This window comes from Molothrus aeneus, unplaced genomic scaffold (genome assembly GCF_037042795.1).
Source record: "Molothrus aeneus isolate 106 unplaced genomic scaffold, BPBGC_Maene_1.0 scaffold_252, whole genome shotgun sequence".
NCBI lineage: Eukaryota > Metazoa > Chordata > Aves > Passeriformes > Icteridae > Molothrus > Molothrus aeneus.
The window spans coordinates 136,994-149,110 of record NW_027098916.1 but is presented as its reverse complement, the minus strand read 5'-3'; the positions used below and the strand labels follow the sequence as shown (position 1 = coordinate 149,110).

The following is a 12,117-nucleotide window of genomic DNA, read 5'->3' as shown; positions in this document are numbered from 1 at the left end:
GCGATGGGCGGGGGCTGCGTGATGACGTAATGCGGGGCGGGGTTTAACGCGCCTTATTGCGTCGGTGGGCGGAGCCATCGCCTTATATAGATTCGGGGCGTGGCCATCTCAAATATGGGTTTGTGGGCGGGGCTTTAACCTCATATGGGGTTGTGGGCGGGGCTGGGAGGGCGAGTTATGAATTTTAATGAGGTGGGTGTGGTTAAGGGCAGGATGTAGCATAATGGGGCGGGTTTGGGGCGTGGCCATGCCCAATATGGACACGGCTGGTCGGTTGTGGGCGGGGTTATGCCCTAATATGGAGGTGGGCGGGCTCGAGGGGAAGTTCGGGATTTTTGGGGGAGAAAAAGGGAATTTTGGGAAAAGGGAGTTTTGGGGGAGAAAGGGAGATTTTTGGGGGGAATCAGGGGATTTTGGGGAAGTGGACTTTTGGGGAGGAAAATGGGAATTTTGGAGGAAAAAAAGGGGAATTTTCAGGCAGAAAAGGCGATTTTTGGGGCAGAAAAGGTAATTTTTGGGGCAGAAAAAGCGATTTTTTTTTAAATAAATGCAGTTTTTGAAAGAGAAAAGGGGTTTGGGGAAAGGAAAGGGTATTTTGGGGCTAAAAAGGGCTATTTTGGGAAAAAAGGGCCCCTTCTGGGGAGGAAAAATGTCATTTTTGGGAAAATCAGGCGATTTTGGAGGAAAAGAGGGGATTGAGAGCGAAAATAAGGACAAAACTTGAGGTTCAATTATCATTTGGGGAAAAAAAAGGAATTTTTAAAGAAAAAAAAAGAAAAAAAAGGCTTGGTTTGAGGAAAAATGAGGAATTTGGGTGGATAAAAGGGAATTTTGGGGTTTGGGGGGTAAGTTTAATATTTGAGGTAAAATAATCTTTTATTGGGGAAAAAGGGGGAATTTTTTTAAGAAAAAAAGGCAAACAGAGAATTTTGGGTGGATTAACGGCAATTTTGGGGATTTTTGGGGGGGATAGAGTTTAAGATTCGAGTTAAAATTATCACGTTTTTAGGGGAAAAAAAAGGGAATTTTTTTAAGAATAAAAAGGCAAATTGAGGAATTTTTGGGTGGATCAAAGGGAATTTTAGGGATTCACGGTCAAACTTTGAGTTGAATTTTCATCTTTTAGGGAAAAAAAAAGGGGAATTTTTTAAAGAAAGAGAGGCAGACGGAGGATTTTGGGTGGATTAAAGGGAATTTTGGGATTTTTGGGGGTTTGGGGGGGGATAGAGTTTAAAATTCGAGGTTAAAATTATCACGTTTTTAGGGAAAAAAAGGGAATTTTTTTTAAGAACAAAAAGGCAAACTGAGGAATTTTTGGGCGGATTAAAGGGGATTTTGGGCGCGTCGAGGGCGATCTGGGGGTTTCGAGGGTTTAGAATTTGGGATTTTGGGTTTTTTTGGGGTTTTTTTGGGGTTTTTTGGGGGTTTTTTGGGGGGGGTTTTTGGGGTTTTTTTGGGGTTTTTTGGGGGTTTTTTGGGGGGGTTTTTTGGGGTTTTTTTGGGGTTTTTTGGGGGGGTTTTTTGGGGTTTTTGGGGGTTTTTTTGGGGTTTTTTGGGGGGGTTTTTTGGGGGGGTTTTTTGGGGTTTTTTTGGGGGTTTTTGGGGGTTTTTTGGGGTTTTTTTTTGGGTTTTTTGGGGGGGTTTTTTGGGGGTTTTTGGGGGTTTTTTGGGGGTTTTTGGGGGGGTTTTTTGGGGTTTTTTGGGGTTTTTTGGGGGGGTTTTTTGGGGTTTTTTGGGGTTTTTTGGGGGGGTTTTTTGGGGGCTGCAGCGCCCGCCTCGGCCGCCAGGGGGCAGCACCCGCGCGCGCCGTCCGCGCCCCCTCCCCAAATTCCGCCCCCCCCCCCATCCATCACCCGAATGCAAATTCACCAAACACCCCCCCCCGCCCGCCCCCGCCCCCTCCCCAAAATCAAAACATTTCGCTCGCAAATGGGCCCGAACTAATTAACTCAAGTGTTAATTAACGCGCGGCGCCGCCGACGCCATCCATCATGGGGGGGGGGGGGGCGGGAAATGGATTTGGGGGGGGGGCTCGGGTTGGGTCTGGGGGTCCCGGGTTGGTCTGGGGGGGTCCCGGGGTTGATTTTGGGGGTCCTTGACCCATTTTGGGGTTGGTTTGGGGGTCTCCGAGCCGGATTTGGGGGTCCTGGGTTTGGTTTTGGGGGTCTCTGACTCAATTCAGGGGTCCCCAACCCTGATTTGGGGGTCCTGGGTTTGGTTTTGGGGGTCCCGGTGATGGTTTGGGGGTCCCTGACCCCGATTTGGGGGTTTCGGGATTTGTCTGGGGGTCCCGGGGTTGATTTTGGGGGTCCCTGCCCCAATTTGGGGGTCTCCGGGATGATTCCGGGGGTCCCGTTCCCCATTTGGGGGGGGTCCCTGGGGGGTTTTTGGGGGGGTCCCTCTGGGGGTTTCCCCTTCCCCATCCCCCAAATCCTCCCCAGGACCCCCAAAATGCCCCCAAAATCCCCCCCAGGACACCCAAACCCCCTCAGGACCCCTCAAAACCCCCTCAAAACCCCCCCAGACCCCCCAATGCCCCCTCCAGAGAGCCCCAAAATCCCCCCCAGGACCCCCCAAACCCCCTCAAAACCCCCCCAGGACCCCCCAAAATCCCCCTGGGACCCCCAAACCCCCCCCCAGGACCCCTGAAAACCGCCCCAAACCCCCCCCAGACCCCCCAATGCCCCCTCCAGGCAGCCCCAAAACCCCCCCAGGACCCCCCAAACCCCCTCAAAACCCCCCCAGGACCCCCCCAAATCCTCCCCCAGCCCCAATTCCCCCCCCCCAGGTGCCCCCAGCCCCATTTCCCCCCCGCCCCCGCCGCCCCCCATCCATCACCCGCTGACAGCTCCGGCGGCGGCGAATTAGCACCGAAATGGAATATTGATCATTGCAAGGGGGATAGAACCGGGATAGAACCGGGACAGAACCGAACCGGGACCGGGAACAGCACCGAAATGGAATATTGATCATTGGGACACGCGGTTAACCCGGGACAGAACCGGGACAGAACCGAACCGGGACCGAATCAGCACCGAAATGGAATATTGATCATTGCAAGGGGGATAGAACCGGGATAGAACCGGGACAGAACCGAACCGGGACCGGGAACAGAACCGAAATGGAATATTGATCATTGGGACACGCGGTTAACCCGGGACAGAACCGGGACAGAACCGAACCGGGACCGAATCAGCACCGAAATGGAATATTGATCATTGGGACACGCGGTTAACCCGGGACAGAACCGGGACAGAACCGAACCGGGACCGGGAACAGAACCGAAATGGAATATTGATCATTGGGACACACGGTTAACCCGGGACAGAACCGGGACAGAACCGAACCGGGACCGAAATGGAATATTGATCACTGAAACGGGGCTGGAACGGGATAGAACCGGGACAGAACCGGGACAGAACCGAACCGGGACCGAATCAGCACCGAAATGGAATATTGATCATTGGGACACACGGTTAACCCGGGACAGAACCGGGAGAGAGAACCGGGACCGGGACAGAACCGAATCAGCACCGAAATGGAATATTGATCATTGGAACACACGGTTAACCCGGGACAGAACCGAACCGGGCCCGAATCAGCACCGAAATGGAATATTGGTCACTGGAACGGGGCTGGAACGGGATTGAACCGGGACAGAACCGGGAACGGGCCCGAATCAGCACCGAAATGGAATATTGATCACTGAAAGGGGATAGAACCGGGATAGAACCGAACCGGGCCCGAATCAGCACCGAAATGGAATATTGATCACTGAAAGGGGATAGAACCGGGATAGAACCGGGATAGAACCGGGATAGAACCGGGATAGAACCGAACCGGGACCGGGAACGGGACCGAATCAGCACCGAAATGGAATATTGATCATTGGGACACGCGGTTAACCCGGGACAGAACCGGGAATGGCACCGGGACCAGAACCGGGACCAGGACTGTAAACGGGAACAGGAACCGGGACCGGAACCGGGACCGGAACCGGAACCGGCCCCAGGAACCCGCTCAGAGCCCCCCGCCCCCCCTTGCCGGGAGGGGGCGTGGGCAGGGACTCGGCTGTTAATGAATGAATAATTAATTTATTTATTCATTAATTAATCCTGGCGGTAATTAAGGAGAGCGAGGGGCGGACCCTGAGCCCCCCCCCCCCCCCCCTCGAAATTCCCCTGGTCCCCAGCACGAGTCCCTGAACCGGCGTCCCCATGTCCTGGTGTCTGTCCTGGTGTCTGTCCTGTCCCCCTGTCCCCCTGTCCCCCTGTCCTTGTCCCCATGTCCTTGTCCCCATGTCCTGGTGTCTGTCCTGGTGTCTGTCCTGTCCCCCTGTCCCCCTGTCCCCCTGTCCCCCTGTCCCCCTGTCCTTGTCCCCATGTCCTTGTCCCCATGTCCTGGTGTCTGTCCTGGTGTCTGTCCTGGTGTCTGTCCTGTCCCCCTGTCCTTGTCCCCATGTCCTGGTGTCTGTCCTGGTGTCTGTCCTGGTGTCTGTCCTGTCCCTCTGTCCCCCTGTCCTTGTCCCTCTGTCCCCCTGTCCCCCTGTCCTGGTGTCTGTCCTTGTCCCACATTGTCCCCACAGTGTCCCATGGGTGCCAAGGCCCTGAGGTGTCCCTCAGGGGGCCACCCTGGGGTCCCTCTTGCCCACCCTGGGTCCCTCTTGCCCACCCTGGGTCCCTCTTGCCCACCCTGGGGTCCCTTTTTCCCGCCTCGGGGTCCCTTTTGCCCACCCTGGGGTCCCTTTTTCCCGCCTTGGGGTCCCTTTTTCCCGCCTTGGGGTCCCTTTTTTCCCGCCCTTTGCCCTCCGTGCGCCCCCCCCGCCTCCCGGGGACCCCTCGGTGGTCCCGGGTCCCGTCCCCGCGGCGGCGGCGGCGGCGACAGCGGCGGCGACAGTGAGCGATGGGCGGCATTAAGCGCTTAATCCGCCTGATTGAATGTTTGGCTTCCTCCAAATTGGAACATTAAACAACGGCGGCGGCACCGGCGGGAGCGGCGCGGGGACCGGGGGGGACCGGGGGGAAAGGGGGGAAAGGGGGGAAAGGGGGGAAAGGGGGACGGGGGTGACAAGGACACGGAGCGGAGAGAGAGGGGGGAGACCCCAACCCAGCCCAAAGGGAACCCCCGAGGTGCGGTGGAGACTGGGGGTGCCGAATTCCCAATCCCGAACCCCGAATTCCCAATCCCCAAAGGCCGAATCCCGAATGTCCAATCCCGAACCCCGAATTCCCAATCCCCAAATGCCGAATCCCGAATGTCCAATCCTGAACCCCGAATCCCAAATCCCGAACCCCAATCCCAAATGCTGAATCCCGAATGTCCAATCCCGAACCCCGAATCCCAAATCCCCAATCCCAAATGCTGAATCCCGAATGTCCAATCCCGAACCCCGAATTCCCAAATCCCCAAATGCCGAATCCCAAATGTCCAATCCCGAACCCCGAATCCCAAATCCCCAATCCCAAATGCTGAATCCCGAATGTCCAATCCCGAATCCCGAATCCCAAATCCCCAGTCTCGAATCCCAAGTCCCGAATCCCCAATCCCCAATCCCCAAATCCCCAATCCCAAATCCTGAATCCCAAACCCTGAACCCTGAATCCCCAATCCCCACTCCCAAATCCCCAAACCAAAACCCCAAATCCTGAATGCCAAATCCCAAATCCCCAATCCCAAACCCCAAACCCCGAATCCCCAATCCCGAACCCCAAATCCCAAACCCCGAATCCCAAATCCCCAATCCCGAACCCCAAATCCCGAATGCCAAACCCCGAATCCCCAATCCCAAACCCCAGATCCCAAACCCCGAATCCCCAATCCCCAATCCCGAACCCCAAATCCCGAATGCCAAACCCCGAATCCCCAATCCCAAACCCCAAATCCCAAACCCCGAATCCCCAATCCCGAACCCCAAATCCCAAACCCCGAATCCCCAATCCCCAATCCCGAACCCCAAATCCCAAACCCTGAATCCCCAATCCCCAATCCCGAACCCCAAATCCCAAACCCCGAACCCCAAACCCCAAACCCGGGGATGGCAGCAGCCCAGGGAGGGCCAGCCCCGAAAGGTGAGGTCCCAAATCACGGAGGATCCGGAGCCCAAAACCCCGAGGTTCCGAACCCAAAACTCCGCCATTCCAAACCCTAAAGTCCTGACATTCCAGACCCCAAAATCCAGAGATTCCAGACCCCCAAATCCCGATATCCCAAACCCCAAAACTCCGACATTCCAGAGCCCGACATCCCAAAATCCCAGCATCCCGAAATCCCAGCACCCCAAAATCCCAGCACCCCAAAATCCCAGCACCCCAAAATCCCAAATGCCAGCACCCCAAAATCCCAGCACCCCAAAATCCCAGTACCCCAAAATCCCAACATCCCAAAATCCCAGCATCCCGAAATCCCAGCACCCCAAAATCCCAGCACCCCAAAATCCCAACAACCCAAATCCCAAAATCCCAGCACCCCAAAATCCAACATCCCAAAATCCCAAATCCCAGCACCCCAAAATCCCAACAACCCAAATCCCAAAACCCCAGCACCCCAAAATCCCAGTACCCCAAAATCCCAACATCCCAAAATCCCAAAATCCCAGCACCCCAAAATCCCAACAACCCAAATCCCAAATCCCAGCACCCCAAAATCCCAACATCCCAAAATCCCAAATCCCAGCACCCCAAAATCCAACATCCCAAAATCCCAAATCCCAGCACCCCAAAATCCCAAATCCCAGCACCCCAAAATCCCAGCACCCCAAAATCCCAGCACCCCAAAATCCCAAATCCCAGCACCCCAAAATCCCAGCACCCCAAAATCCCAGCACCCCAAAATCCCGTCATCCCAGCCCTGCAGCGCAGGCGATTTTGGGGGATTTGGGATTCGGTGTTTGGGATGCTGAGGGAAGCGGGATGGTGTGGGATGGGGGCTGAGGGGATTCGGGATGGGGGATTCGGGATTGGGATTTGGGATGGGGGATTCGGGATGGGGGATTCGGGATGGGGGATTCGGGAATGTGGGATTGGGATTCAGGAGCGCGGGACTGGAAATGTGAGATGTGGGATTCGGGAATGTGGGATGGGGGATTCGGGAATGCTGGGTCGGGAAATGTGGGATGGGGGACGGAGGATTCAGGGATGTGGGATTCGGGATTCGGGAATGGAGGATTCGGGAATGCGGCACGGGGGATTCAGGGATTTCAGGAATTCCCCCCTTTTTTCCCCTTTTCCCTTTCACCCTTTTTATCCCTTTTTTCCCTTTTCCCCTTTTATCCCTTTCCCCTTTTTCCTTTTTCCCTTTTCCCTTTTTCCCTTTCCCCTTTTTCCCTTTTCCCTTTTTCCCTTTTCCCTTTTCCCTTTTCCCTTTTTCCCTTTCCCCTTTTCCCCTTTTCCCTTTTCCCTTTTCCCTTTTTTCCCTTTTCCCCTTTTATCCCTCCCCCCCCCCTTTTTCCCTTTTCCCCTTTTTCCCTTTTCCCTTTTTCCCTTTCCCCTTTTTCCCTTTTCCCTTTATTCCCTTTTCCCCATTCCCCCTTTTATCCTTTTTTTTCCCCTTTCCCCCTTTTCCCCTCTCCCAACCCCATTTTCTGCCCTTTTTTTCCCCCTTTTCCCCTTTCCCCTTTTTTCCCTTTTTTTCCCCCATTCCCCCTTTTCTCCTCCTTTCCCTTTCCCCCCTTTTCCCCTCTCCCAACCCCATTTTTTCCCCTTTTCCCCCCGTTTTTCCCCCCATTTTCGCCCCTTTTCCCCCCTCCCTCCTCTCCCCCCATCCTTTGTCTCTCCCTCCTCTCCCCCTCTCTCTCTCTCCCTCTCTCCCCTCGCTCTCCCTCTCAAGTGTTTTCAATTTTATTCTGAGTGGAATTAACTACCCCTGATGTCAAATTGCCGCCGCAATCGATAATAATATCTTTACAAAAGAGGATATTCTTCTCTCGCCGAACGGCCCCTGAAAAATGGAAAATTTAGTCGAAATTGATTCATTACTTGACACTTGGGCGGCCGGGCCCGTATTGATCGGGGGCTGTCATGTCCCATCTGCCCTAATCGAGCCTGAGCCGCGCTGTCGATGGGCGAATTTTTCATAATTCCGCCGCGCCAGACAGATACGAAAACACACGCGCGGCTCGCCAGGAGAAACCCACCCCCCAAAAAACCCCCATGAAACCCCCCCGTGCCAAACCGGCGCCCCCGGAACCCCCCAGGACCCCCGGATCCCACCATGGACCCCCCCAGGACCCCCGGATCCCACCATGGACCCCCCCAGGACCCCCGGATCCCACCATGGACCTCCATGGGCCCCCACGGGCTCGCCAGGAGAAACCCACCCCCCAAAAAACCCCCGCGAACCCCCCCGTGCCCAAACCGGCGCCCCCCGGAACCCCCCAGGACCCCCGGACCCCACCATGGACCCCCACGGGCACCCCCGGACCCCCCCCATGGAACCCCACGGGCTCGCCAGGAGAAACCCACCCCCCAAAAAACCCCCGCCAAACCCCCCCGGTCCCAAACCGGCGCCCCCGGAACCCCCCAGGACCCCCGGACCCATCCATGGACCCCCCAGGACCCCCGGATCCCACCATGGACCCCCATGGACCCCCACGGGCTCGCCAGGAGAAACCCACCCCCCAAAAAACCCCACCATGAAACCCCCCCGTCCCAAATCGGCGCCCCCGGAACCCCCCAGGACCCCCGGATCCCACCATGGACCCCCATGGGCCCCCACGGGCTCGCCAGGAGAAACCCACCCCCCAAAAAACCCCACCATGAAACCCCCCCGTCCCAAATCGGCGCCCCCGGAACCCCCCAGGACCCCCGGACCCATCCATGGACCCCCACGGGCACCCCCGGATTCCCCCCGGAACCCCACGGGCTCGCCAGGAGAAACCCACCCCCCCAAAAACCCCCACCACGAAACCCCCCCCGTGCCAAACCGGCGCCCCCCGGAACCCCCCAGGACCCCCGGACCCATCCATGGACCCCCACGGGCACCCCCGGATCCCACCATGGGCCCCCACGGGCTCGCCAGGAGAAACCCACCCCCCCAAAAAACCCCACCACGAAACCCCCCCGTGCCAAATCGGCGCCCCCGGAACCCCACGGGCACCCCCGGACCCCCCCACGGAACCCCCGATCCCCCCCCTTGGACCCCCACGGACCCATCCATGGAACCCCCCAGGACCCCCGGAACCCCGGACCCCCCCCTTGGACCCCCCCCAGAACCCCCCAACCCTGCCCGAGCCCCCCCCGAGCCCCCAAACCCCCCCCTGTGCCTCCCCCGGTACCCCCAGACCCCCCCCGGACCCTCACGGGCACCCCGAGCTCTCCATGGACCCCCGGACCCCCCCATGGATCCGTCCCGGACCCCCCCCATGGAGCCCCGGACCCCCCCATGGAGCCCCGGACCCCCCCCCATGGAGCCCCGGACCCCCCCACAAAACCCCCTCAATTTCCTATGGCCCCCAAAACCCCCAAATCCCCCCCAAAACCCCCGAATCCCCCCAAATCCCTCCCAAAACCCCCCGAATTCCCCCCAAAACCCCCAAATCCCCCCCAAAACCCCCTCAATTTCCCATGGCCCCCAAAACCCCCAAATCCCCCCCAAAACCCCCCCTAATCCCCCCCAAAAGCCCCGAATCCCCCCGAATCCCCCCAAATCCCCCCAAAACCTCCGAATCCCCCCCAAAACCCCCGAATCCCCCCAAAACCCCCCCAAACCCCCAAATTCCCCCCCCTCCTCAATGGGGGGACATTTTGGGGGCGGTCACGAGTATTTTGGGGAGATTTTGGGGGACATTTTGGGGACATTTTGGGGACATTTTGGGAGATATTTTGGGGGACATTTTGGGGGCGGTCACGGCTGTTTTGGGGACATTTTGGGGGACATTTTTGGGGACATTTGGGGGGACATTTTTTGGGGGGGTCACTCGTATTTAGGGGGCATTTTGGGGGGGGTCACGCGTATTTTGGGGACATTTTGAGGGGATATTTTTTTTTGGGAGGGGGCCGCACCCTTCTCACAGCGTTTTTCGGGGGGGGGGCCGCGTGTTTTGGGGGCATTTTAGGGACATTTTGGGGGGAATTTTTTTTGGGGGGGCCGGGTGTTTTGGGGACATTTTGGGGGACATTTCGAGGGACGTTTTTTGGGGGGGATCACTCCTATTTTGGGGGACATTTCTGGGGGGGTCACCCTTGTTTTGGGGACATTTCGAGGGACATTTTTGGGGGGATCACTCCTATTTTGGGGGACATTTTGGGGGCGGTCAGGGGCTGTTTTGGGGACATTTTGGGGGACATTTCGAGGGACATTTTTTGGGGGGGATCCCTCGTATTTTGGGGGACATTTCTGGGGGGGGGCGGGTGTTTTGGGGACATTTTTAGAGATATTTTGGGGGGGATCACTCCTATTTTGGGGGACATTTTGGGGGCGGTCACGGCTGTTTTGGGGACATTTCGGGACACATTTTTTGGGGAGGTTTCCACGTATTTTGGGGCTCATTTTAGGGGGCACATTTTGGGGAGGGGTCACGCGTATTTTGCGACACATTTTTTGGGGGGCACATTTTGGGGAGGGGTCACGCGTATTTTGGGGCTCATTTTTTGGGGTGGGGGGGGTCGCACCCCTCTCACCGCGTTTTTTGGGGGGGGGTCCCCGCGCATTTTTGGGACGGGCCCCCCCCCCCGCTCCGAGGTCACTTTGGGCGTGTCCCCCCCGTGTCCCCCCCGTGTCCCCCCCGTGTCCCTCCCGCCGGGGGGGGGTCCCCGTGTTCCCCCCGCCGCCCCCCCCCCGATCGAAGCCCATTTCGGGCCGCGCCGCCGCAGCTGGTTTCAAATTTGATCAGCGATGAACTTTATTTTCCGAGTTTGAGGAAAATTATATCCATCGATCCGCCGGCCCCGCTCGGCCGCTACTTAAAGCCCGGCCCCGGCGCCGGCCCGCGGCCCCGGAGCCTTCGTCCCGCTCCTCTTCCTCCTCCTCCTCTTCCTCCTCTTCCCCGCTCCCTCCGGCTCCGCTTCCCGCCTTCCTCCCCGTCCTCCTCTTCCTCCTCCGTCCCTTTTTCCTTCCTCATCCCCTTCTCCTCTTCCTCCTTCACCTCCTTCCTCTTCCTCCTTCACCTCCATCCTCCTCTATCCCTCCTCTTCCTCCTCTTCTTCCTCACCTTCCTCCGCTCCCTCCTCTCCTCCTCCTCCTCCTCTTCCTTCCTCCTCCTCCTCCTCCTCCTCCTCCTCCTCTGCCCCGTCCCTCTCTCCTCCCTCTCCCCTGCCCCGCTCCGCTCTTCCTCCTCCTCCTCCTCTTCCTCCTCTTCCTCCTCTTCCTTCTCTCCCACCCCGGACCCTCCGTTCCCGCATCCCGGCTCCCTCCGGCCCCTCCCGCCGACCCTTCCCCGCATCCCGCACCTCTCCCGCGCCCCGGTTTTCCCTCCCTTATCCCGGTATTTCCCTCCTTTATCCCGGTTTTCCCTCCTTTATCCCGGTTTTCCATCCCCGCTCCTTTCCCTCATCCCGGTTTTCCCTCCCTTATCCCGGTTTTCCATCCCCGCTCCTTTCCCTTATCCCGGTATTTCCCTCCTTTATCCCGGTATTTCCCTCCCTTATCCCGGTTTTCCATCCCTGCTCCTCTCCCTTATCCCGGTTTTCCCTTCCCGCACCTCTCCCGCATCCCGGTTTTCCGTCCCTGCCCCTCTCCCTTATCCCGGTTCTCCGTCCCTTGTCCCGGTTTTCCTTCCCCGCACCTCTCCCGCCTCCCGGTTCTCCGTCCTTTATCCCGGTTTTCCATCCCGCACCTCTCCCTTGTCCCGGTTTTCCGTCCCCGCCGTCCCGGCTCGCTCCGATCCCGCTCCTCGCCGTCCCGCTCGCTCCTTCCCCGCATCCCCGGCTCCGCTCCCGGTCCCTCCATCCCCACCGACCCCGATCCCCCCCGTCCCGGCCCCTCTGATCCCCGCCGACCCCAGACCCGGCATCTCCGCATTCCCGGCGCTTCCCTTCCCTTCCCGATCCCTCCGGTCCCCGGTCCCTCCATCCCCTCCGACCCCGGTCCCTCCATCCCCGCCGATCCCGGTCCCTCCATCCCCGCTGACCCCGGTCCCTCCATCCCCTCTGCAGCCCCGGTCCCTCCATCCCCTCTGCAGCC

At 58.3% G+C, this 12,117-nt stretch overlaps 1 protein-coding gene across 1 annotated transcript; it reads left to right on the top strand.

The window, feature by feature from the left end:
- Positions 1-21: 21 nt before the first annotated feature.
- Positions 22-12,089, top strand: LOC136569810 (uncharacterized). The gene is made up of 2 exons (XM_066570173.1): positions 22-26; positions 10,905-12,089. The coding sequence occupies exons 1-2, from the start codon at positions 22-24 to the stop codon at positions 11,920-11,922; spliced, it is 1,023 nt and encodes a 340-aa protein (XP_066426270.1). The 3' UTR covers positions 11,923-12,089.
- The last annotated feature ends 28 nt before the right edge of the window (positions 12,090-12,117 follow it).